General features: G+C 35.8%; 1 protein-coding gene across 3 annotated transcripts in view; it reads right to left on the bottom strand.

Moving 5' to 3' along the window:
• Window positions 1-107: 107 nt before the first annotated feature.
• The window catches only part of LOC113398693 (fibrillin-1-like), a 43,058-nt gene continuing 18,799 nt past the window's right edge, over window positions 108-24,366 (bottom strand). For 2 of the 3 annotated variants that reach the window (XM_026637559.2, XM_026637557.2), the window contains exons 2-52: window positions 23,492-23,646; window positions 20,891-20,973; window positions 20,574-20,690; window positions 19,731-19,835; window positions 19,542-19,649; window positions 19,213-19,391; window positions 18,508-18,669; window positions 18,260-18,347; window positions 18,020-18,175; window positions 17,719-17,896; window positions 17,360-17,497; window positions 17,099-17,215; window positions 16,648-16,864; window positions 16,174-16,384; window positions 15,978-16,082; window positions 15,643-15,902; window positions 15,326-15,509; window positions 14,509-14,616; window positions 14,034-14,203; window positions 13,818-13,950; window positions 13,137-13,298; window positions 12,667-12,995; window positions 12,404-12,554; window positions 12,127-12,279; window positions 11,838-12,018; window positions 11,404-11,596; window positions 11,097-11,270; window positions 10,759-10,925; window positions 10,493-10,632; window positions 10,100-10,216; window positions 9,829-9,975; window positions 9,578-9,694; window positions 9,373-9,476; window positions 8,912-9,173; window positions 8,445-8,769; window positions 8,045-8,278; window positions 7,716-7,885; window positions 7,163-7,364; window positions 6,658-6,777; window positions 6,188-6,345; window positions 5,631-5,971; window positions 5,023-5,242; window positions 4,620-4,793; window positions 4,394-4,502; window positions 3,953-4,198; window positions 3,392-3,678; window positions 3,036-3,242; window positions 2,611-2,765; window positions 2,027-2,266; window positions 1,796-1,886; window positions 108-1,620 (exon numbers count right to left, since the gene is read on the bottom strand). In XM_026637559.2, coding sequence (XP_026493344.2) covers window positions 1,253-1,620; window positions 1,796-1,886; window positions 2,027-2,266; window positions 2,611-2,765; window positions 3,036-3,242; window positions 3,392-3,678; window positions 3,953-4,198; window positions 4,394-4,502; window positions 4,620-4,793; window positions 5,023-5,242; window positions 5,631-5,971; window positions 6,188-6,345; window positions 6,658-6,777; window positions 7,163-7,364; window positions 7,716-7,885; window positions 8,045-8,278; window positions 8,445-8,769; window positions 8,912-9,173; window positions 9,373-9,476; window positions 9,578-9,694; window positions 9,829-9,975; window positions 10,100-10,216; window positions 10,493-10,632; window positions 10,759-10,925; window positions 11,097-11,270; window positions 11,404-11,596; window positions 11,838-12,018; window positions 12,127-12,279; window positions 12,404-12,554; window positions 12,667-12,995; window positions 13,137-13,298; window positions 13,818-13,950; window positions 14,034-14,203; window positions 14,509-14,616; window positions 15,326-15,509; window positions 15,643-15,902; window positions 15,978-16,082; window positions 16,174-16,384; window positions 16,648-16,864; window positions 17,099-17,215; window positions 17,360-17,497; window positions 17,719-17,896; window positions 18,020-18,175; window positions 18,260-18,347; window positions 18,508-18,669; window positions 19,213-19,391; window positions 19,542-19,649; window positions 19,731-19,835; window positions 20,574-20,690; window positions 20,891-20,973; window positions 23,492-23,631 — 9,003 coding nt within the window. In that variant the 5' untranslated portion in view covers window positions 23,632-23,646 and the 3' untranslated portion in view covers window positions 108-1,252. The remainder of the gene's footprint in view (window positions 1,621-1,795; window positions 1,887-2,026; window positions 2,267-2,610; window positions 2,766-3,035; window positions 3,243-3,391; window positions 3,679-3,952; window positions 4,199-4,393; window positions 4,503-4,619; window positions 4,794-5,022; window positions 5,243-5,630; window positions 5,972-6,187; window positions 6,346-6,657; window positions 6,778-7,162; window positions 7,365-7,715; window positions 7,886-8,044; window positions 8,279-8,444; window positions 8,770-8,911; window positions 9,174-9,372; window positions 9,477-9,577; window positions 9,695-9,828; window positions 9,976-10,099; window positions 10,217-10,492; window positions 10,633-10,758; window positions 10,926-11,096; window positions 11,271-11,403; window positions 11,597-11,837; window positions 12,019-12,126; window positions 12,280-12,403; window positions 12,555-12,666; window positions 12,996-13,136; window positions 13,299-13,817; window positions 13,951-14,033; window positions 14,204-14,508; window positions 14,617-15,325; window positions 15,510-15,642; window positions 15,903-15,977; window positions 16,083-16,173; window positions 16,385-16,647; window positions 16,865-17,098; window positions 17,216-17,359; window positions 17,498-17,718; window positions 17,897-18,019; window positions 18,176-18,259; window positions 18,348-18,507; window positions 18,670-19,212; window positions 19,392-19,541; window positions 19,650-19,730; window positions 19,836-20,573; window positions 20,691-20,890; window positions 20,974-23,491; window positions 23,647-24,366) is intronic. The other variant, XM_026637560.2, reaches the window with a different exon arrangement.

Below are 24,366 nucleotides of genomic sequence, written 5' to 3'. Positions count from 1 at the left end.
AATAACTAAGTAGTTTCCAATAGAAATCTAAAATCCCAAGACATCTATAGACATAAAAAAAGTAATGTTAACTTAAAGGTAAGAGAAAAGCTTATTAAAAAAAAACGATAATTAAAATTTTCTTTATTTTTTTAAATTAAAAATTTACCACTTCAACTTACATCCTAAGTTAAAACATTGTTATATAACGAACAATATATTTTTTATTACTCATATCCATTTGTATGCACATATTTACAAAATAAAACATTATTATCTATTGCATTTTTTTTAAAACCATACACGGTTGATGAAGCATAATCTAACGAAAGTCCCATTAAAAAATAAGTTGATCTTATAACTTCATTATTAAATATTGAAAAAAAAATGTAAAATAAATAATTTTCTTAAATATTTGCTATTTCGTACTTAATTATAAACACTTGGCACTGGCACTTGAAAATGGCGGTATATTAAAAAAAAGTTTAAATCGAAATAGCCACAGTCGCTAATGGTTTCGATAAATATAAAAATCGAATGACGATATTTATTCATTGTAATCGTTATTTGGATTATTATTATGAAACCGCCAATGGAATCGATACCGAATGATATAATCGATACTATACCTAACTAGATCTAGGTATTATGCATTCAATCACCTCACATAATTAATACTGCCGACGAGATCGTCCCAGACTTGAATAATTGAATGACGATCCAAAACCTATTAATATGCGACCATAATAAGAAACCGATTATTATACATTTATTTCATCATAATAAATATGAAATCTTTATTTTATTGATGTTAATACAGTATTCGATTTAAAAACATTTATGTTTAATAGTAATTGTAGTATTAAGTGAATTTATTATTATTTCGCAAAAGATTAAAATAATCAAGATTAGTAAGTTTAAATGATTGTTATAACATTATTTATTTATTATGTAATCGCATATTTAATGGCATTAACTAAACATCACGTAAACCTTTTCATTATGCAGTGAGACAAACCTTATTAAAAACCAAAACGCTGATATATTAAAAGAAAATTTGATAATTAAAAATTACGTAAAAATAATAATACATAATGATGGCAGTGCTTCACAAATTGACTCGCATTTATATGGCAGTGCTTTATTAATCCACCTAATATTTTATTTACATCTATTTCACTCGTACAGCATGCCAATCTCATCACTAAAACAATGTGATAAGGTTTATGATTCTCTACACGCTGATAGGTTGGTCTCACTACACGTTTCTAAATCAGCGCTTCGGTGGCGCGATACGAACCGATACGTATAGTCGTAATGGAGCTGGTATATTCTCGTCGATCTCTCGTTTATTTCTCTTTCTACTCATGTCTGGAGGTGCTACGAACCTAGCCTCTAATTCTAATTGCTTCTCAAGAATCTCCTTTGATTTCAAATGTTTCCTAAGGCGTAAAGCCCATGTGCCATCTCGTTTTGATAGAACGAAGTTTCTTTCAGTATCACCGTAAGCGATACGATAATGAGGGTGGCCATCATCTTCAGCTGGTACTAGTCGAAGTAAAGGCGCTCTTCCCCATGTTTGTTTTGGAGTGGCAGTTACAACGATCAGTCTGGCTTCTGGCTCTAAAAGAGAACGTCGACCTGCAAAATAAATATAATTTTAACTTAACATTCACTTCTTCCGTAAAATTATATTTTTTATAATAATATGCTTAAACAAATAGCCAAATTCTTTTGCTGGCAGTATCATAATACTGCACCCGAAATAAATGGAATACGAGCAAGCTTGATAATGATCTTCAGTTATTATACTAACGTCTGCTTCGTCTTCTGCGTCGTCTCACAAGAGTAGTTCCATTTGCGAAAATTATACCTTCTTCTGGAGCCCTACGTCTGCGTCCATTCATCTGTAGACCGAAAATTATACCTTCAATACAAATTTGCAACTAACATTACAACAAATATGAATATTTGTAATTCACCCTCAGAAATTATAAATATTAACATATCAGCCTCATTAATCATATGACCGCATAAAAAAAATTACCTTGCAGCTGAAGCATCCTTCTGTCGATATAAGCTCATTCTTTCCACCAATTTTGTACTGATCTCGTACCGGGAAGACCGGAGCATCTCCAATATCATCAGGAGGTAGTGCTCCGTCCAGAGCAGTGAGACAGTGTCCAGCTCCTACCAGCTGATAGCCAGCAGGGCACCCGCACTGATAGGAGTCTCCGAATGGTGTACATCCAAATAAGCAACTCGCCGTTGCACAACCACCAGCCAACTGGTAATAATAAATATTCATATTATAAACAAACTTATACCATAATTTAAATTACAATATTTGCATTTGTGTTCCTTGCAGATATTTATTAATAATAAAAAATGACTATTATATATCTACATATTAAATAAAACCGCATCAAAATCCAAATTGCACATAATTTTAAAGATCTAAGGGACATAGGAACTGACAGCGGTAAGTGACTTTGTTTTATATTACCTATGTGATAACAATGATTAGCGAAAATTGGATAAAGATTTGGACCTAGGCAACTACCACAAATGTTCCCCTTATTCTGAAGTAAAGTTACAACAGTTTTCATTTAAAATGCGTTTTGTCATTACCTGCAAGCAGACCGCGTGTCCCGCATCCCAACCGTACCCGGCAGGACATCCGCAACGGTAAGCGGAGGCGAGAGGGAAACACGGCGAGGCGCCACACGGCGCGCTCGCGCACGCGTCCGTCGGCACACACACTCCGCTCGACGAACGAGACGTACCTGACACAATATTTGCTCATTAAATAATTTATTAATTTACATATTCATGTACTATGTAAGTATATGAATATATTTTTTAATTAACTTTAATATAAACGAGTTCATAAAGTTACAGACGACTAAGGTTTATTTTTACGTTTCAATATGTAAATAATATATCTAAATCATCATCGTATAATTAGATTTTTTAAATAATATACATATATATATATATATGTGTCTAACAATTGACACAAAAAAACAAACGGGCACAGCTATAAAGCTACTAACCTGCTGGACAATCACACCGGTACCCGCCCGCGTAGTTTCTACATGGAGACTGACAGCGACCGTCCTCGCACTCATCCCGGTCGAGGCACCGCGTGCCCGTGATGTCAAGTCGAAAGCCTCGCGGGCAAACACAACGATACGAACCTAATAGGTTCACACATTTACCAGGAGTTGAGCATAACCCTTCTTCGTGACATTCGTTAATATCTGTAAAAAAAGTATATGGTACAATAAAAACGTAATACAAAATAATGTGTCACTTTGATTGGTAATTTCCAAGGTCTTCGCAATCTTGAAAAATTCTACATAGGAAACACATTACTCAGAATATTCTAGATGTTTGTATGTTTACTCACCCACACAAGCATCGCCGCGTTTTTCGTAACCGTCTTGGCAAGAGCATTCGAAGGATCCATCCGTATTGGTACAAGTTTGCTGACAAGTGTGTGTTCCTCGTTCACATTCGTCTATATCCCTACAATTGGCACCATCCTCGTCTACTTCATAACCAGGTCTGCAGAGACACTCGTATGAACCTTCAGTATTCTTACAAAGATGATCGCAGGGTCGTGATATACACTCGTCGATGTCAGCGCAAATGTCACCAGCTGCTTTGTAACCACGTCCACAAACACAACGGAAGCTGCAAAGAAAAGGTATTGTCTAATGTTTTATATACTACAATTTAATATACCATATTGTGGTATGTAACTAGCTACTTAAATGTTACATATAAATAATTGTTATTCGAGCATTCTAATATATTTCAATATATTTGGTTACAGATAACCGTATCGTATCGTACAGTATTGAAATCAATCTGTATGCTTACAAATTCAATTTATTCCTTTGCATGGAAATATGAATAATCAAAGGGAGTCTTTAGTTAATTAGAACGAATGTTGCATCGTACAAACCTTCCTATAGTGTTGACACACCGTCCCGGAGCACACAGACCCGGCATAGCCGCACATTCATCAACATCGCCGTAAATATCTGGTATCATTGTTTCACTTCCCCCTCCAATAACTCCACCACCGCCCATACTGCCCGGTATTAGATTAGTTCGCGAACAGAGTTCCAACCGCTCTGGACTACCAGGAACAGGACATAGCTCGCATTCTGGTCCCCAAGCCACTCCAAGAGTACAGCAACATTGCGCTCTACAAGTAAAAACCACTTTTATAAATAGTTATCTTTAAAATATTATTTTCTATCTAAAAATCGATTACCACCAAAACATAAATAAAATTTATAAGTATTGTTGTTGTTCATTTTTGTGTCAAATTTATTCAATTATTTCAGTAACGATTAAAAACCATGATGTAATTTTATACACATATATTAATTTCACTTACTTGGTGACCTGTGTTGGTGGTGTTGGTGTGGAAGCAAAAGACCGTGGCCAGGGCTCAGGTACGCAGCGACCTGATACCAAAGATCTGTGGCACATTCCGGTTCGACGATCTAAAAAGCAAAACAAATATTTTTACATTTCAAATAATAAGTTTGCCTGTTACAGAACGGAGAAGCAAGTTTTCACGGATATAATCATGTTTTTTTATTCAACAGTTTAAAACTCACCAATACAAGACTGTCCATCTTCGCTGGGCTCGTAGCCAGCGTCACAGTCGCACGCGTACCCGCCATCCGTGTTGATGCACACGCCAGGAGCGCAACGATCCGACCGCTCTGCGCACTCATCGATATCTTCACACGCGTCCGGAGCATCGTGCGGAGCTGATGTCCTTTTATATCCTAAAGATAATAAAATAATTTTAATTTTTTTTTTTATCAAAACTGTTATATTATATCAGTGCTGTTTATAATATATTCTATTCTTTGATATTCTTTGATAAGTTTTTTACAATATTGTTACCAAAAAAATATTTTTATAAAACGTATATTCATAAAGCTGCACAATCGCATAAGATAAACACCCGTAAATTTTATAGTTTATATCATACTATATTATTATTTCACCCACCTTCGGGGCATTTGCATATGTAAGAGCCAACGACATTCTCGCAGGCATGCGGGCAGACGGCGTGGTCGGCGGCGCATTCGTCTACGTCACGGCAGTGCACGCCGTCGGGCGCCAGCCGATAGCCAAAGGGACACGTGCAGCGGAACGAACCCGCCGTGTTGTGACAGCGAAACGAGCAAGAAGCCCGACCTTCAGCGCATTCGTCTATATCGACGCACGTCTAGGGAATGAATTAGAAAAATATTGTGCAAATAACTGTTAAAACTGAAAAAAGCGCACCAGTTAAGAACCCAATAAATATTCGTAGATCATATTTGACCTATCAAATAACTGACTGGATTTGCAACGTCCAATTATTTAGTTTAAAAATTAAAGAACACGACCGCGCTAAATATTTTAATTAATTCATGTAGAGGCAGTGTCGCTTGGGATGGTTTAAGAATTTTACAGAGATCACATAAATCCAAATCTTCAAGCATGTAAAACTGATGGTGAAATAAAAAAACATACATACATTCATGCATACATACATACATGAACCCTGAAAACATACAATATTTTCTGGCCACTTGTGTAAAAAGTTTTAAAATTAATTTAACATAGCTTACCTGCTCAGTACCCTGCGTAAATCCATAATTACAGCGACATTCATATCCACCAGGAGTATTTGTGCACGTCCCGTTTCCACATATCCTTGGATCAGTAGCGCATTCGTCTGAATCGACACAGACAAGTCCTGTACCATCGAGAATATATCCTGGCGGACATTCGCATCGGAAAGACCCATCTGTGTTTATACAATGACCACCTTTGCATACATCGGGACGGACTTTACACTCGTCAAGATCTTGTGTCAAATTTGGGCGACCCATTCCACCTTGACAGATGCGAAGGAATTCTGCTGAGTTCGGTACTGGGCAACGTTCACAGTATCGGCCCCATGCAGCTCCTAAAATAAATTATATTTAAAATGTAAACATTACTATTTCTGCAATATAATTGTTAAACTTTATCTCTAATAAGGACTCCGTATTCGATTCAATGAATTTCGTCCACAACGTCTATCTTTGCGCGTAATTATTGTACCAACTTTTGGGTTTAGAGAGCTACGTCGTTTCATTGCCACTAGTTAAAAAAACAGCAACAATTTTTAAAGTGTTCTTACCTTCGGAACAACAGCAATCAGGCCGACCTAACTGCAACGGTCGTGCTTTGTGGCATCGTCCAGCATCCCACTCGTCATAGCACAGTTCTTTACGTTCATCGACACAAATCGCTGCTGTTTTGTCGAACCGCCATCCAAGCGGACAGTCACAGCGGTATCTATTTAAATTTAATTAAAAAAAAAAAGAATTAAAACAAAGTGAAATAATATTGTAATAACTACATCTTACAAAACAACATGATATAATTATTTTGATAACATAACAAATTACTTAAGTTTTGAGAATTCAATAAAGATAAAGTACTAGATTAACTGCGTGACTTTGTCCATTATTTACAATACCTTTACCTGTCTTTGAAATTATCTGCATATTCAATTTTATAGCCATGAGTTGAGATTAGTGTTAAGATTTAGGAGACAATTTGTTTTTTTTAATATTTGTGATCCTTTATCAGAACACAATAACTCACCCGCCATTGAAGTTATGACACTCCCCACCAGCACAAACGTACTGCAGCTCTTTACATTCGTCGCGATCAACACATTTTCTCCCAACCAGCCGCCATCCGATACCACATGAGCACTCATAGCTGAAACAAAAAAAAATTTTCTTTTTCCTAACTGGTTCAAACACCTTAAAGTAAAACACAAAACGTAATAATTTTATATCTATCGGAGACACATACAACTCATCGCACTAATCTGATATATTTGACCTGCAGTCAAAGTATAATAATTATTAGAAGTAGGACTTTGTAAAAACCCTTCTTAATAGATGCACTTATCACATTAGATCATAAAATATCAAACACGGTACTCTTGCTTCACGCATTAATTAGGAAACCCGAGTAATAACAGGCATTACGTACATACATATATAACATCTAAAATCCGCCGGCCTAATATAATAAATATATATGAATGTATTGAGACGATACTGATACTTTTCAAACATGATAGCACCATCTCACTTACCCGCCATTAGTGTTAGTACAAGAGGGAGATCCGTCTCGTCCACACGGCGAAGGCAATTCCGTACACTCGTCGACATCGCGGCAATTACGTCCATCACCTGTCAACGTGTATCCGGGCGCGCACTCACAGCGGAACGAACCGGCCGTATTACGACAGCGGCCGTTGCGACACACCATACCACCTTCGCGACACTCGTTGATGTCTGTAAATAAATTAAGAAATACTTCTAAATCTTATCTTTATTTAAGGAAAGGAGAAAAAAATCCTACTAGTTTAATTAAAATTAGCATCAACAAAAAAACAATGAACTTCAAAAAGTTTCCTGCGAGCACACATAAATTAAGAACTTAATAATATACTACGCAGATTCGCCTTGCCTCGCTTCAGCTAGCATGGATTAATAAATATGAAAGACAAGACGAACGACGCTTTTTAACGCACTTTAGATAAACCAGTGATGATAAGAAAGTAGAGGTAGTTGCTACCCTTAACGGTATTTTTTTTAAATATAATACTATTTTTTATATATTATTCTTATCGAGAAAGTACGTACCAATACAATCATTATTGGCGCCTGGCTTAAATCCTTCGTCACAGTGGCACACGTATGAACCTGGTAGGTTCTCACAAGTGCCGTTGCGACAGAGAGGACGCGGGCGACTGCACTCATCAACGTCTCGACACGCGTTCTCACGCAGTGTGTAACCAGGTTTACATTCGCAACTGAAAAAGTATTGATTGTGGTGAAAAAATATTACTTGACATTATATTAAAAGAACCAAAAAAAGGAAAGAATAAAGTAATATATATATAAGCATGAATAATTGCATTTGTCTTTAGCCTTGTTTTAGCTTAATTTACGCACTTGTTTACGCAACTCACCGATAGGATCCAATTGTATTTCTACATTCGCCGTGTTCACATAGGCGCTCGTCCGCGCACTCATCCACGTCCTCGCACTCGTCCAGCGAGGCGGTGAGGCGGTATCCAGCCGGACACTTGCACTCGTACGCACCGGGCAAGTTCACGCACTGCGCTAAACCTCGGCATGGCGAGCGATGTAATGTGCACTCATCGATATCTCGACATAGATGGGAAGTGTTATCGTGTTCGTATCTGAGTTAAAAAATATTTATTAAATAAAAAGTAACCTTTTTATTTCCTTATAATATTTTATTTTCAAGAGCAGTAAATAATAATCTAACTAAAATATTACAAAATGTATATCGATATCGTATAAAATTATAGATCAGTAATCTTTATTTATAAATGCTAAGCTTACCCATGATCACAGCCACATTGGAACCCAGTTGCTGTATCGTGACAAGTTCCAGGCTTGCAAAGTTGTGGCATTATGTCGCATTCGTTAATCGGCTTCGTTTCGTTTGTCATTGGATTAATATACTCTCCTGGTTTTTCGCCACATAATGCCATATGCTCCTGAGAGCCCTTATCTGGACAAGATTCGCAAGGTGCTCCCCAGGCCTTGCCGACGGAACAACAACATAGATATTTAGTCTGCGGAACTCCGACGGCAGCAGAACAATGACCCGTATCTGGATCCCAGTCCATGTAACATTGTCGTTGACGAACGTCCACGCATTCCTCTGCAATTTCCAATACAATTTTTGTCATCCAATTCAATAAAGTTTATTTTTATTTTAAGGTTCAATAATATCTTCACAATTCGCATTAATAATACTTATATATGTTATCTGATAACAATATATAATAGGACGTCATACTCACTGCCATTGGGCATGGCTACGTATCCCTCTGGACAGAGGCACACGTAGGAGCCGGGCATATTTCGGCACACGCCTGGTCCGCATACATCGGGTCGTGCGCACTCGTCCACGTCCTCGCAGCGCTGCTCATCCTCCGTCAGCTGCCAGCCCTCGCCGCAAGTGCACACGAATGAACCGAACGTGTTGGTACAAGTACCATGCTCACATAATGCCGGGTGCTGCAGGCACTCGTCAATATCGGCCAACGTCACTACATATGAAGGCTGAAATGTATTGAAAAACATTGTTTTAGTTAACAAATACCAATTGATATTCTTACGGTCGAACTATTTGTTACATGTTTAACTGCATTATGTGTAAAATTCTGTACTCATAAGTGAACTGTAATGTTCTTGAGAAATAAAGTTCTTTAAACCTAAATAATATATCAAATATAAGGCATTGTAAAAAAGTGAAACTGACCGGCTCTAAAACTGGTTGATAGCCGGGGCCACCGGGACATAGCTGTCTATAAGCTTCTGAGCCTGGTTCCGGACAGAGATCGCAGTAGTTACCCCAAGCAGCACCTGATAAAGACATTTTTAATTATGTCGTTTCGACGAGAATGTATTACAACAGTCAAAAGCATAAAATCCAAATCATTGTAAATTTTCATAACATAACGAACCGACAGAACAGCAACATGCTGCCATGGTGCCATCTTCAGACAATTCATCACTGTCACGACACTGTTCAGTTCCGGAGCGCAAATCTACTTTTCCATAGCAACGAGCTTTTCTGGAATCTGGAAATAAAATTTAAATATTATTGATAAATTTAAAATCCCGGTTAATTTTTTATTAATTATACAATTAAGATGGTAAATTTTTTATATAATAATATAAATATAAAGGGGCATATTTATCAACTCGATAATACCGTAACAAGCAGTTCCATCGGAGACCAGTTCATAGTTCGGTGGGCAGCGACAAATATAGGATCCTTGCGTATTTATACATGTGCCGTACTGACAAGACTGAGGCGATTTACATTCATCCACATCAGTACAGTTAAAACCAGGCATCACTGAAATGAAAAGAAACATAAAAATAAAACGATTTTTTCATCTTTCAATGCCATCAACACACAAAAAAAAATACAAGTGTATTAAGAATCTTTCCTAACTAACTTAGAATAATTTAATACTTACAGTCATCAATACTGTCTGATTGGTAACCCTTGTCACAGATACACTTGAACATGCCGTAAGTATTTACGCAACGACCAAACACGCACACGTTGTCGAAAGTCGCGCACTCGTCCATATCTGCAAAAAATACATTTAAATAAAAAATTAACTTTAGAAAAATCTTTTATTTGATGATTATGTACACTATTTTGAAGCAAATAATGAATTCTAAGCCGAAATAGTTTTTAGATAGAACACATAATTTTTTGCCGAATGAGTTCATGAGTTCACCACTAAACATATAAACATTATATTATATGTATAGTATATATACAGTAAAGTAATGTGATTAAAGCTACAAGTGGAAAATTTATGAGTATTAACTTTAAATAATGATTAAGTAAATTATCTAACCAAGGCAAGATTTTCCATCAGGCGACTTGGTGAACCCAACGTCGCAATCACACTCGTATCCACCCGGAATGTTTGTACAATGTCCGTTTTCACAAAGTGTTGGGTCGTTCGCACACTCATCAATGTCTACACAGGAATATCTAAAACAAAAATATATGTACCGTTAATAGCATGGCTATTATGCAATCCAACGTTTATCTTAAACTGAAAACTTTTATGCATAACTCCAATAATCATTTGATACTCTTAAAAATCGACTAACTAACCCGTCACCCTTGTATCCTGTATCACACAAACACATGAACGATCCATCAGTATTCCTGCAAGTAGCGCGTGGATGACAGCCACCATTGTTGGTGAGACATTCATCAACGTCCTCGCACTCGGTACCATCTCCTCTCCAGCCGTCACGGCAACGGCATTGAAATGAACCCTGAAATTGATGATTTTAATTATCCTACTTTTATAATCTTCTTGCCCATAAAAGTAAGCATGAACCTCATGTTGGACCCAACAATAAGCACAGAAGGAAAGCGATAAAAAGGTAGTCTGTTGAAACTATCAGAGGCATTCGGTAAAACAGTTTTTAAATATGTGCACTTACTGGCAAGTTAATACAATCGGATGATGGGTGACAGTCACAGGTGCCAAGCTCGCATTCATCGTCATCTGTACAAGCAGGGCCTTGTTCTGGTTTGACACTGTAGCCGTCAGGGCAGCGGCACACGAAACTGCCGATGGTATTACGACACTCGCCTGCACCGCATAGTTCAGGTATCTATATAGTACAAAAATAATATATTCCCAATTGTTTTTCAAAAAAAAAACTGAATAACATAACCTGTTACTAAATGTTATTAAAATTTCTAGTTTATGCGTAAAATAAAATCGAATAATAAAAATAATCTCACATCAGAACACTCGTCGATATCTAAGCATGTGGGCTTGGTGTCCTCCGGCGATGGTAGTAAACCTTCGCCACAAGTGCAGATATAGGAACCGGGCGTATTGCGACAAGTTCCTCCACCACAAACGCGCGCTCCACCACTGCACTCGTCGATATCGCGACAGGTTCTGCCGTCTGCTCGAAGATGCCAACCATCCCTAAAAATATTAAGTTCACAATTAAAACTGTTTACAAAATTATACAGAAACTGCTAGCTAAGATTGTTTGAAATTTCTACCAATTTTGCTCGCTAAAATAAAAACATTACAAGTATATTTTTATATGCGAAGTAATTTTAATTTACGCAAAAACAAAACACACGATAATATTATGTTGTTATAGTAAAATAAAGTTAGTGATAGATTAAATAAAAAAAACCATCATGTGGATCGTACTCACTTGCAAGTACAATGGTAGGACCCAGGTGTATTAATGCAATCATGCTGACAACGAGTGGGATCTTCAGTACACTCATCAATATCTTCACAATGGGATTTGACGGTTGATTGTGCGTAACCCTCATCACAAACACATTGGTATGTTCCCATTAAATTTTCACAAGCACCGTTGCTGCAAATTCCTAAAAAAATCACACGTTTAATAATTCATTCATTATTTAAATACAAGTATATTTAAAATTTTACACAGTCAAATCAGTTTTATTCTTTCACCAAAATAATTCACATACCCGATGTTATTGAGCATTCGTCGACATCCTTGCAAGACAATCGGTCGGGAGCGAGCTCCATACCCGGTGCGCACTCGCAGCGGAATGAGCCTGGAGTGTTGACGCAGTGACCACCACGGCACAACGCGCGATTTTCTGTACACTCGTCGATATCTACCACGAACAAATAAAGTTTTGAATTGTAACATGACATGCACAAATTAATTGAGACTATACTTAATATAAATAGTGAATATAGTTGATAAGCAAAAGAGTACGATATGTTTGCAAGACTCACCAACGCAAACTTTTGACAGCTCGTCGGTTATGTACCCTGGACGGCAATGACACGTGAAGCTACCCTCGATGTTGCGACATTCGCCGGCACCACAAACATCGTCTACTATTTCGCACTCATTCACATCAACGCACGTATGATTCTTTGAATCCTAGTAAAAATATGTCAAATATTTATCAATTCATATTTTACTTTATTTTTAAAAGATAATTAATTACAATTTTTTAAATAAACACTAACGGATTATAACGGATTTTAATTACCTTCTCGTAACCAGGGAAACAATCACAAGTAAATGTTCCGAGCATATTTCTACACCTGCCATGCCCACATAAGCCCGGGAATGCAGCACACTCATTTACTTCCATTTGTCCAGGAATTAATCCCGTTCCAGTACCAGTTCCCCAGTTATCCAAAGATCCATTTCCCCAAGTACCCCCAGTGTCTACGTCCCAACCACCGCCGATCGTATCACCGTCACCTGTGTGGCTCCATATATCAGTTCTATTCGGACCGCCAGGGACAGGTCGGTCCCAGATAGTAGGTGGTCCACTGACGTCAGAAATACAAAGGTTGCGATATGCATCCGTGCCTGAAAATATTGTAATGTTATATTTTAAAATAACTTTATTATTATACTGTAAGTAAAAATAGGACGGATAGCAAATAGAATCATATGGAATGCATAAAACAATATTATGTATTACGTTTGTTTAATAAAAAATAACCTCACCTTTTTTAGGACAAGGTTCACATCGTCCGTCACCCCAGGCTTTTCCAAGTGAGGAACAGCAGCAAATAGCACGGTAAACAGTAACTTGCAGTGGATTAGAGCAGCGACCGCCGACGTAGTCGGTGTAGCAATACTCGCGACGAGTGTCCACGCAACGGTTACCTACGATATTCAATGAGAATAAATATTTTTAAATAACAGTTTAAAAAACATTGTTAATTTATTATTAAAAATACACTGTTTTGCTTTATTAATTTTACGCAATTTATTTTTCTCTAAGAAAGAAGTTGATAGAAATATAGAATGTTTTCACTACATATTTCATATGAGATTTAACCAGAAACGCCATACACGTGTATGGCGTATTGTGTAAAATAAGTTTTTTTTTTAAATCACAGCTTTTTCCGAGTATATAATTTTTTACTCAATTCTAAATGTTGTTAAATTATAAATTCCTTTAGCTGATCTTTTCAATGAATTTATTGTGAAAGAGTTAAACAGAAACAATTCACTGAGCATTTCAATATCTCATTGAGCCTTGTTACGCTACTAAGTATAACATCTCTACAATAAATTAGACAGGTATTACTTCCGTCTAATAATGTAAGTTTATATAATACCACTACACTATTTCTAGCATTTACATAAATAAATGAGTAGGGGATCAAAAGGGATCAATACCTGAAGCATCAAGTGTCAATCCAGAAGGACAGTCACAGCGGTAAGAACCATCAGTATTTACACATTCTCCACCAATGCAAAGATCTGGATCCAGCATACACTCATCAACATCGCGGCATGTCGCACCATCCAACTATAAAAAGGTAGGGCTCAGTTTTAATTGAAACTATTTTGATCATATTTAAACAAGTAAAATAGAAAGCAAAAACTATTAACCTTAGCAAATCCTTTAGGACAAGGACAATCATCAGGGTCGCAAGGCTCGCAGGGAGACCCCCAAGCTAGTCCCACGCTGCAACAGCACTCCTGTCTAAGCAGCGTATTAGGAGCAGCCGCTTCGCATTGCCCGTCGACAACTCTTCGCCAGCATGAGCCGCGACGATTATCTAATGAAGACACAAATATATGTAAATTCTGTATGCAATGTATATTTTTTATTTTTATTTTATCTCAAGAACCCGAATGGTCCGGAGATTCAGGCCAGCCATATGTCTACAATATTTCACTGATCGTAAATCGGTCACGGCATTTAACCTCAGGGACTAACCAAATGCGCAATTGGAATAAGACAAATAAATGGACAGTTAATTATTCCTGTCCATAACTTTTATTTAATATTGTAATCATTCAAAATTGAAATGAATGCATATTTTAGTAGGAATTCAGTAGGAAAAACTTAAGGTATGGTTACCGAGACAGTGTTGAGCGGTTGCGTCTAAAACGAATCCGTGTTCACATTCGCACTCGTAACTTCCATGAGTGTTGATGCATCTTCCGTTGTCGCAGGGATTGGATTGTTCTGTAATTTAACCAAAATATTTAAGGTTCCTTTTAAAATATAACAAGTATGGAACTAGTAATAGATTTAAGTAATCATTATAACTTTATAATTAAGTAACTTTGACGTCAACCTATATAGTCATATCATATACTTTGCACTATTGGCACAAATAAAAACTACTGGGCAAATAATTGTACCGAACATATTTTGGTATATTTTAATTTATTGTAATATAAAAATTAATACTATATAAACTAGAACTACGAATATAGTAAGTATTTATTACTGAAAACGTTATTTTTTAATTCATGATTTTATTTAGATTTAAGGTAATATGGTATTGCTTAAGCAGTGCAATGATAACGATTTCATGGGTATGAGTTAAACGAGAATGTTAGGACTCATTGATTATTAAAGATTATTTTACATTTGCGTTTATGAATTGATTTAAGTGTACACAATGAAATTTAACATTTCAAAACATAGTATAAGTATAATCATTTCAGAACCTATTTGAATTTAGAAAATATTGTGTAGCCTCTCACTTGCTCATCATATGAGTTTCAAAAACGTTTTAATTTTACAAAAAAAAATTATGTTTTAACAACAAGTGAAAGACTAGAATTATCATCATCATCGATCAATGGAATCACGTGACACTTGGCCTTATGTTAAAAAGCCAATGCGTATGAGACAGTGTGATGATACATTCACACAAAGTTGTAACCTGTTGCGACTGGGAACATGGGAGGTATGTCCCCCCTGTCATAATCCTTGACGATGAAAATAACCTCACCCTCGCATTCGTCTATGTCTCTGCAGATTTGTTCGTCGGGCTCGTATCTAGTGCCGGGTGGGCATACGCATGTGAAGCTGCCCATTGAGTTCCGGCACTGTCCACCAGTACAATACTGAAACACAGTAAAAACAATAATGTACATTACATACATACATTCCTTTATTACCCTTATGATACATTATGCAATAACTTTATAAGTGTTTAAAACATATGAGTTAAACAAAATTCGTTTTTGAACCACTCACCGACTGATGCATATCACATTCGTCGATATCCCTACAAATACCATCAGCATCGGGATGATATCCAGGGTCGCAGATACATTTGTAACCGGGTTCAAGATTTTCACACGTGCCGTGTGGACAGATACCAGGAATCATGGTACACTCATTGATGTCGGCACCCCCGTTATCTTTACTGGCGCCCTCAGGGCAAAGAATTTCGTAATCTTTAGTACCCTGTACGGGGCATGACTTACAAGATACACCCCAGCCCAGATGTAAACCTAAATAAAAAGAAAAATTGAATATAATGTCACTTCTATTAATGTTGTATGCGATTATTCAAGAATAGTGTTTACCTTTACTAGAACTACAGCAACACTGAGATCTGGTAACCGGAGTTGTTCCAGGTCCCGTGCATTGACCTTCTTCGTATTTTTCGTAACACAAATCTTGAACTTCGTCTGGTATAACATAAACGCACATATTTAAAACCGATGTTTTTGTTTGTTAATATAAATATAGTCAATTAATGATAAACAATCTTCATTTTACCGAGACACGTTCGTCCATCGTTGCTGAGAGTAAATCCAGGGAGACACTCGCATCGGAATGAGCCCGGAGTGTTGTGACACCGGCCGTTTCGGCAAACTTTTAGCTCGGAACACTCGTCTACGTCGACACACGCGCTACGGTCTGGAGTGGGCCGATAACCCGCTTCACAGACACATTGGAAGGAGCCTTCGCCGTTAACGCATCGTCCGCCCTGAAATTACCAATAATAAAAGTATTATTTTGAAATTGTGTTGTTGATGTACATCTTTGTAATTAAATAATAATTTTTAACCTAAATACAAATGTTTTATTTTGGTTCTTTGAATATTGATATAATGCAAAACTACCAAGTGTACCTTTAAGATAGATTGCGATTTTGCAACGTTTCGCGACATTTTTTTCTTAAGTGAGGAATTTAGAGAAATCTTATTAATTTTGATAGTTCTTCTTTAATAAAACTTTTACTTTAATAACCTGGCACAAACTCTTGTCGATGCACTCGTCCACATCTGCGCAGTAGCCTGCAGCGGAGCGCGAGAAGCCCGGCTCGCACACGCAATCATATCCGCCAGGCGTGTTGCGGCACCGCCCGCGGCGACACACACGCGGGTTGTCCGCACACTCGTCCACGTCACGACACGCGTGACCCGTCTCCGTTGACTCGTAGCCAGGGTTGCATGTGCACTCAAAGCTGTACAATGTACATATTGGTTAGAGTTATATTATTTTACGTATACTTTATTACAATTATATATTATATCACATTATGATAAACGTCAAATATTAAATCAATTTTAATAAAATTGCTATGGACGAAAACGCAACATATAAATTAATTTATTTTTTTAACTTTTTTTCCAATATTAAAAGTTTACTTTGACTTTTGTATAATTTTCTAAATGAAAATATAATAACTTTTCCATACCCTCCACCGATATTGGTGCATACTCCATTTGTACACATGCCTCCATTCGTCATTTCACATTCGTTTTTGTCGCTGCATCTAAGTCCGTTCTCTACAGGGTCGAATCCGGGAGGACATCTACAAATATAGAAGAAAAAACTTACTATAGAGATTTTAAAGCGCTAAATATGTTTTAGTTTCTTAGAAAATTTTCAATAGTCCGTAACAATAAGCCTAATTACTCTTAATACAAATGCCTATGATAATCTGAAATTTATTAACCTGCATTCAAATCCACCAGGCTTGTTAATACATGTCCCACCCTTACAATACTCGAGCGCACACTCGTCAATATCAATACACGTTGGGTTTCCATCTTGTTCTGCGGACTCAGCGCCGTCCCAACACTGGCATTGATATCTATAAAAACATAGAACATATGAGAAACATTTCTAAAAACTATTATTTCGCTAAATATCTAATATTTATAATTTTCTTTATCTTAATCTTCTCTTTTACATAAATAAGATAGAATTTTGTGTTAAAGAACATTAACAAAATCAAGCAATAATGTCCTATGATTAATGTTTAAAATTTAATTTAATTTCTTTACATCAATATTGCGTTAGACAACTTCTTACCCAATATCTTTATCGATACATGTTCCTAAACCACAAATGCCATTTCGCAGCATACATTCGTTAATCTTGGCGATGGGTTGTGCGGTATCAATTCCTCCACCTGAGATTATCCCACTGGTGTCGTTGCGCCGCCAGTCTGGTGGGATCATACCCCCACCACAAAGATGTGTCCATTCAGCTGAAATAGCAAAAGCAAAACTTTGACAAGGGCCTCTTCAATTGAGTTAAATGTAATGAAATTTATTCTATACAAATTAAATAAAACTAGTAATACTCTAACTAAATCTTCAAAAATACTCACTAGAACCTCTTGGTGGACAAGGCGTGCAGAGATCACCCCAAGCTCGGCCCATGTTATATCCACAACAACAATCTCTATTTGAAAGGGGCATCGGTAGTCGGTCTGCACACTCGCCTGTCTCTCCTAAGTACGTGAAACAACTGCCAACTCGACCGTCTGTAATAGTTTTTTCAGAATAAATAATCATAATAATACTTTAAAGTTTAGTGTATGTTAAATAATATCTTTAAATATATTTACCTATACAAAACTTCTTGTCGGGGCTGGGGATGAAATGAGGGTTACAGAGACAATAATAATCGCCTTCAGTATTCACACATTTACCATTCTGCAACGAAGTGATTATATAAAATTAAAAACAAATACAATTTTTGTAACTATCTATCAAAGACATTATGATGATTCCATAGACTAGAATTAATACTCTTAATAACTACGAGTATAGTTATACATATTCCTAAAAATATGTTATTTTTGCATCAACTAACCGGACAAATATCTGGATCTTCACACTCATCGATGTCTTCACAGTTGTTCGTGACTCTATGTCTCCTCTGACCGGGGGGACACTCGCAAGAGAATGAACCGATCGAATTAATACATCGGCCCCCCTCACACAACCCTGGTACAGCTGCACATTCATCTATATCCTAAAGAATAAAAGTTATTTTAAATGTTTGAAAGCTAACCTACCAACTTTTCTAAAAATTTTAACTATTGTTTCTTAACAATGTATTCAATATTCTCTGAACAATGTATTTTTTTATTTATTTACTGTAACTAAATAAAAAATATACAAAAATCGTTATCGATCATTCAAATTTCTTCCAAGCACAATCAGATAATATGTACACTTACTATTATTCAATAAAATTACTGTAATAAAATTATTGCTATTAAAAAAAACATTTGTAATATCTGGTAAGAGAAGGTTAACTTTCTTATTTAATAATTTTATAGTTAATTATTACTGTAAAGGAAATTATAAATGAAGGAATCAAAAGTAAATTTAATTTATTGTATGTTGTGTATCAGAGTTTATTAAATATTAGTCATTTATTTAAATAAATCTCTAATTTAAAAGAGTTAATTACTTAAAGAAGTTAATGTTGTATAATTATTTTAAATAATTGATTAGAAACGAAATGTTAATCGTTTTTAAATATATCTAGTTGTTTCAGTGTTAGTTTTACCTGACACTCCTTAGTAGCTAAATTCCTCAAATGTCCTGTTGGACAGTCTAGGTCACCGCAGCGCTCGCAAGGATGTCCCCACGCAACACCGACCGTGGCACAACACAGTTGTTTCGTGCAGACTACGCCTTCTAGTGCCCCAGTACACAGTGCGCCTCTTGTGTCAGTATAACAGGGTCCTTAAAATGATCATAAATGGAGATTGAGCACAGGTTTCGTAGTTAACAACACATGTGGTCTTAATACAATTAAATTAGGAGATAAGTAGGAAAGAAAATGTCGTTTATCTTAACTTGCATTATTTGTGACTGTAAAATAATAATACTTACCCGTTCTACGATCGATTTCACACCGAGTACCGGATAAACCATGGAAACACACACATCTATCTGGAGCAATACATCTCCCGCCGTGTAAGCAAGGCTCTTTACAAATTGCTGTAACAAAAGATAATGGTTAAATAAACTAAAATAATATTAGGTTGTTGCATATATCGTAAAACATTTATTTTGACTTACGTTCTGTACAAAATTCTCCGCTCCAACCTGGCGCGCATGCGCAAGTACCATTAGTGCAAGTACCGCCGTTCATACAGATCCGTCTGCACCCACCACGAGTACGTGCTGTTAAAAATTAAAAATATAATAAGTTTTATGTTAAAACATATCACTATATAGTAAACTTAGATAATTGGGACATAATGTGTTAAAAATATTTCCCTAATTTGAATTATTTCTCTTATTTTAGCGTGATGGCATATTTTCAAAATATAGGAAAATACGTCGTAATGAAAAAAAATGCAGTAGCAAGAAATATATATATTTTTGGAAGCTAGAAAAGGGTGAAAGGCCCCTAAACGTGTCCCGGCTTGGTTAATCCGGCCTTGTATATGATGTTCTTAATTAACGACCAAACATTGTTGTACCATGACTGTGATACCATTGTAATTGTTTGTTTGTAAAAGACGAATTTCCTTTAAGTTCCGTCGGATTAATATTAGTCTATGATTATATAGAGTAATTATATTGTTGAACCTTGTAATAGCAAACTTAAAATATTTTGTTTAACGAGCAACAGCTGTAGGCGGAGAACCAACCGATTATCAAATGTATTCCCAAGGAAATACATAATATGCGTCGGATAATCATTTGAATAGTTTTTTTTAACTTGCAGTGTAATAGACACGCCAAGTAAATTTAAGGTCAATTTGATTTAAGGGAAAGCGAAATGATTGAAGTATAAGATATCGTCATTTAATATTGTTTGAATAAGTCATATGAAAAGTGACTATTTTATTATACTATAGACCTCTATGATTTTAATAATGTAGTTAAATATGCATGTAATCAATGAAAACAGACCAGGGTAAGGATAAAAGCCACCGCCGCCGCACGACGGCGCCTCTACTCCGCCTGGACATCGGCACATGTTTGGCGCCACGCATGAACCTGGCGAGCCACAGTCGGGCCGGCAAATAGCTAAAAAACACATAAAATAAATAATCATATAATAAGTATACCTAGTCGGCATGTAAAAAATATATGGCTATACCTTAAAATGATTTTTAAATGTATTAATATGAAAAAAGTGGTTATATAACTAATAACCTGATGATAATATTTTTTTTATTATGATTTAACTTATATATTTCATAATATATATAATAACAAATACTTACGAACGACACATAGTAGTGAATTAGGTCTGGACGTCCATCCGGGACAGCAATGCGTGCTGTTACGACTCCGGCACACGTGGGGACTAAAACAAACATTTTACACTTATAACATTCCTTATTATTATAAATAACTATTTACCTACCCATCCCGGATTCGCACGGGTAGAATTAACAAAAGCTAGGTTCTTCGCTGGCGTACGCAAAAAACCTCACTAAAGTTTCATCACAATCGGATGAATAGTTTAGAAACGCAGAGGGGACGAACATACGAACCATTATTTTTATGTATGAAGAAAGAAGACGACAGTAAATTACAAAATAACAGGCATAATTATCATATTGTTTATACTTCATTCAGAAACGGATGATAATAATTTAATTACTTGATAGGATTTTGTAAGCAATCAATAAAATGACATAAGACATTATGTTAATGACTCTACGGAGTTTTAGTTTTTTTGTTGGATAACTTAAAATCTACCGCTACTATGCCTTTGTACTACCATTGTTGCAAATTTTATAGGAGAGCGTAAAAAATATAATTCGTAATATTTAACGGTCGTATTATTTTTTCTGCTACTGTTTCCGTGGTAACATAACTATTCATATAAAAATATTCTTGTCGTTTTAAATTGTTACATACCTTTTGTATAAACAGAAACTATATCAATACTTATATTATAAATGCAAAATTACCCCGGCTGTTTGTTCTTTTATATCACGATCAAGTTACTGAAGCGATTTTAATTAAATTGGATATTCTGGTTGCTTAGGACAAAGATATAGGCATTTAAATAAAGAAACTATAGAAAAAAAAATCTGTTCGGTTGACAATCCAAGGAACAGAACAGAACCAGAACATCCCAATAGGGATGTCATACAATTACTAACTGGCTGAGTAATTACTCGAGTAACACTCACACCGATATGACACAAATCTTATGTAATCCTATAATTAAATTAAACCATAACCATCGTTACATCTAACAAACACTACAGTAGAAGATATTTGTATGTAAATTACATACTTGGAAGAAGACATTGAAAACATATTATATTCATAATAAAATACGATAACACAGAACAATTTTCATCAACATGTGTAATAAATAACCTTGTAATAAAATCAGCTGTCTAAATTAAAGCATCATGATCAATTTGCTACGGTTTTTGAAGGCAATTCTGAATGTAGGTCAAATGGAATGACATATTAGGAAATGAATGCATATTGGACAAAGGATAACACTGGTCCTTTGGCTTTGCATATAATTCGAAACAAATATATAAACTAAATTTAAGTAAAAATACTATAAAACATATCAGATCTAAGAATAGAATGAAACGTTAGTTGTGTACACCCTTTGAACCGAATATCGTAATAGTGTCGCTCGTATCATCAAAGGTTACAGCCGAATTGTATACTCCGTAAGATAACACTGCGTAGAATAGTGGGTGGTCACGCCTTGTTAATTTTCACGCTTACAAATTTCGGGTCCGAAGCGAAAGAGCGGAACAACCAAGGTTCACTGGGACAGGTTATTTAGCCAAGGTCGTGTAACCACCCAAGGGTTAATTGTAGGAACTTTAACCATCATTCCCTCTACTAGTATAGTTACTTCAATATGTACGACCGTTATTTATTTGCTTGTGTTAATGAATTTTAAACGAATTATTTTATGTATCTTATAAAATATTAATATTATATCCTCATTATTGCACAATAAAAAATGATTTTCATATAATAGAAAATAAACAAGATAAACAAAAAAACCTGAATATAATAAAAAAGCGTTGCATTGACTATAAATATTTAGTCAGAAGTCTAAGAAATTGGCATTTTTCCTCTATGATACTCGATGTCCGTGCCAACAAAGCGATACTGTGATATGACCGATAATATATTTGAATAGTGAATTAATTATAAATAAAAAATCTTAATCATATATAAATATAATATAATAGAAGGATTTTTACATCGAGAAATGGTAAACCTAGACCAATATTCTAAATATTCCCCGAACGTCCACGCGCTACGAGATCGATGCACCCACGATTAGCTGCGCCTGCGCCTTCGCCGCTGCATTCTCTCACTTATTGAACGTGACTCACGTTTCTCTGAATCAAGTGATCCCATTCGTAGATATTTGCGATGATTTCCATAAATGTAAGTCCGATTTCATTTATACGTGAACTATTTTGTAATAGAAGAAGGCACTTATACGGCCAGCACGCGTCACTGAGCCTCGATTGATTATTTGTATTAGAACTAAGTTTTGAGCATTGTAACAAATAGCTTTATTAAGTCCTCATAACAATCATTTATTTTTTTACGTAACTGAGATAGCCTAGTAGATGAAAAATGGCAATTGTAAACAAAAATCTTTGATTGAAATACAAATACATATATGAAGTATAAATTTAATGTTTTAAAGGCTAATTTATATTTAATTCTCATATCTTGTTTAGCGGTGAAGGAAAACATGGCATTTGAACAAAATTAGGTAAATTAGGCATTCAAAGGAAGGTCATGGTCCAGCAGAGTGATTTAATAACTTACAAACTGTAATTAATCGAACATAGATATAGTAGGTTTAAGCTTACCCGACAAATTGTGTAGGTACGCGATCAGCTAGCGTACGTGCGCCTCGCGACCAGTGTCGCGGTCTTGGCGTGCTCTGCGGGAGTCGCGGGTCCGCCGCGGCGCCGAGGAGCAGCGCTAGTGTCACTAGCAGCAGCCTCATCACGCCACCATCACCCTGGAATACAATTAACATGCTTTATCGTGATAAAAAAGTTATCGAAAAATGATTAAGATTATTATGAAGACTGTTAATATTTTCAATTTTATTAATCTATTTCTGTTTTTATATTATAACGATTAAATGTTAATAATGTTGATGGAGATAGCAGAATTTCGGTAATGGTTGTTTATCATAATGAGTAGGATCACTACAGTATCGCTCATAGTACAGCGGAGATACGAAAGGGCGCGGGCATCCAGGGCGGGGGGAGGAATCCGTGCCGAAATGATAACACGGTGCGACGACCCGCACTATTGCACTACATCTCTCTCTCTACAATCACTCTCATTACAATTGTTTAAAACGTTTAATTTTTAATTATTTCTCGCTTAGTTATATTTAATTTAAGAGATTTATTCATTCTTGTAGTTTCGAGCTTACTAGTAATATGTAGTATATTCATATAGCAAATAATTTGAATCAATGAATCTACTGTTTCTTAACTGAATACTTGTACATAATTATGATTAAAACTAGACGGTAAATTTCAATATTATATGTTAATATAATTTTCTTTTTCTGCTTAAATCCGTATAGAAAACAGTGAAATGTATAAAAAATATATTATATTACTAGTTACTGGTAATTACACAGACCGGCTACACACGGTCAGAATAAGGAACTGAAGGAAATACATAAAAAGTTTATACCGTACATACATAACTATAAATATAT

This window comes from Vanessa tameamea, chromosome 14, assembly GCF_037043105.1.
Source record: "Vanessa tameamea isolate UH-Manoa-2023 chromosome 14, ilVanTame1 primary haplotype, whole genome shotgun sequence".
Taxonomy (NCBI): Eukaryota; Metazoa; Arthropoda; class Insecta; order Lepidoptera; family Nymphalidae; genus Vanessa; species Vanessa tameamea.
This window is presented reverse-complemented; position numbering and strand designations above follow the sequence as displayed.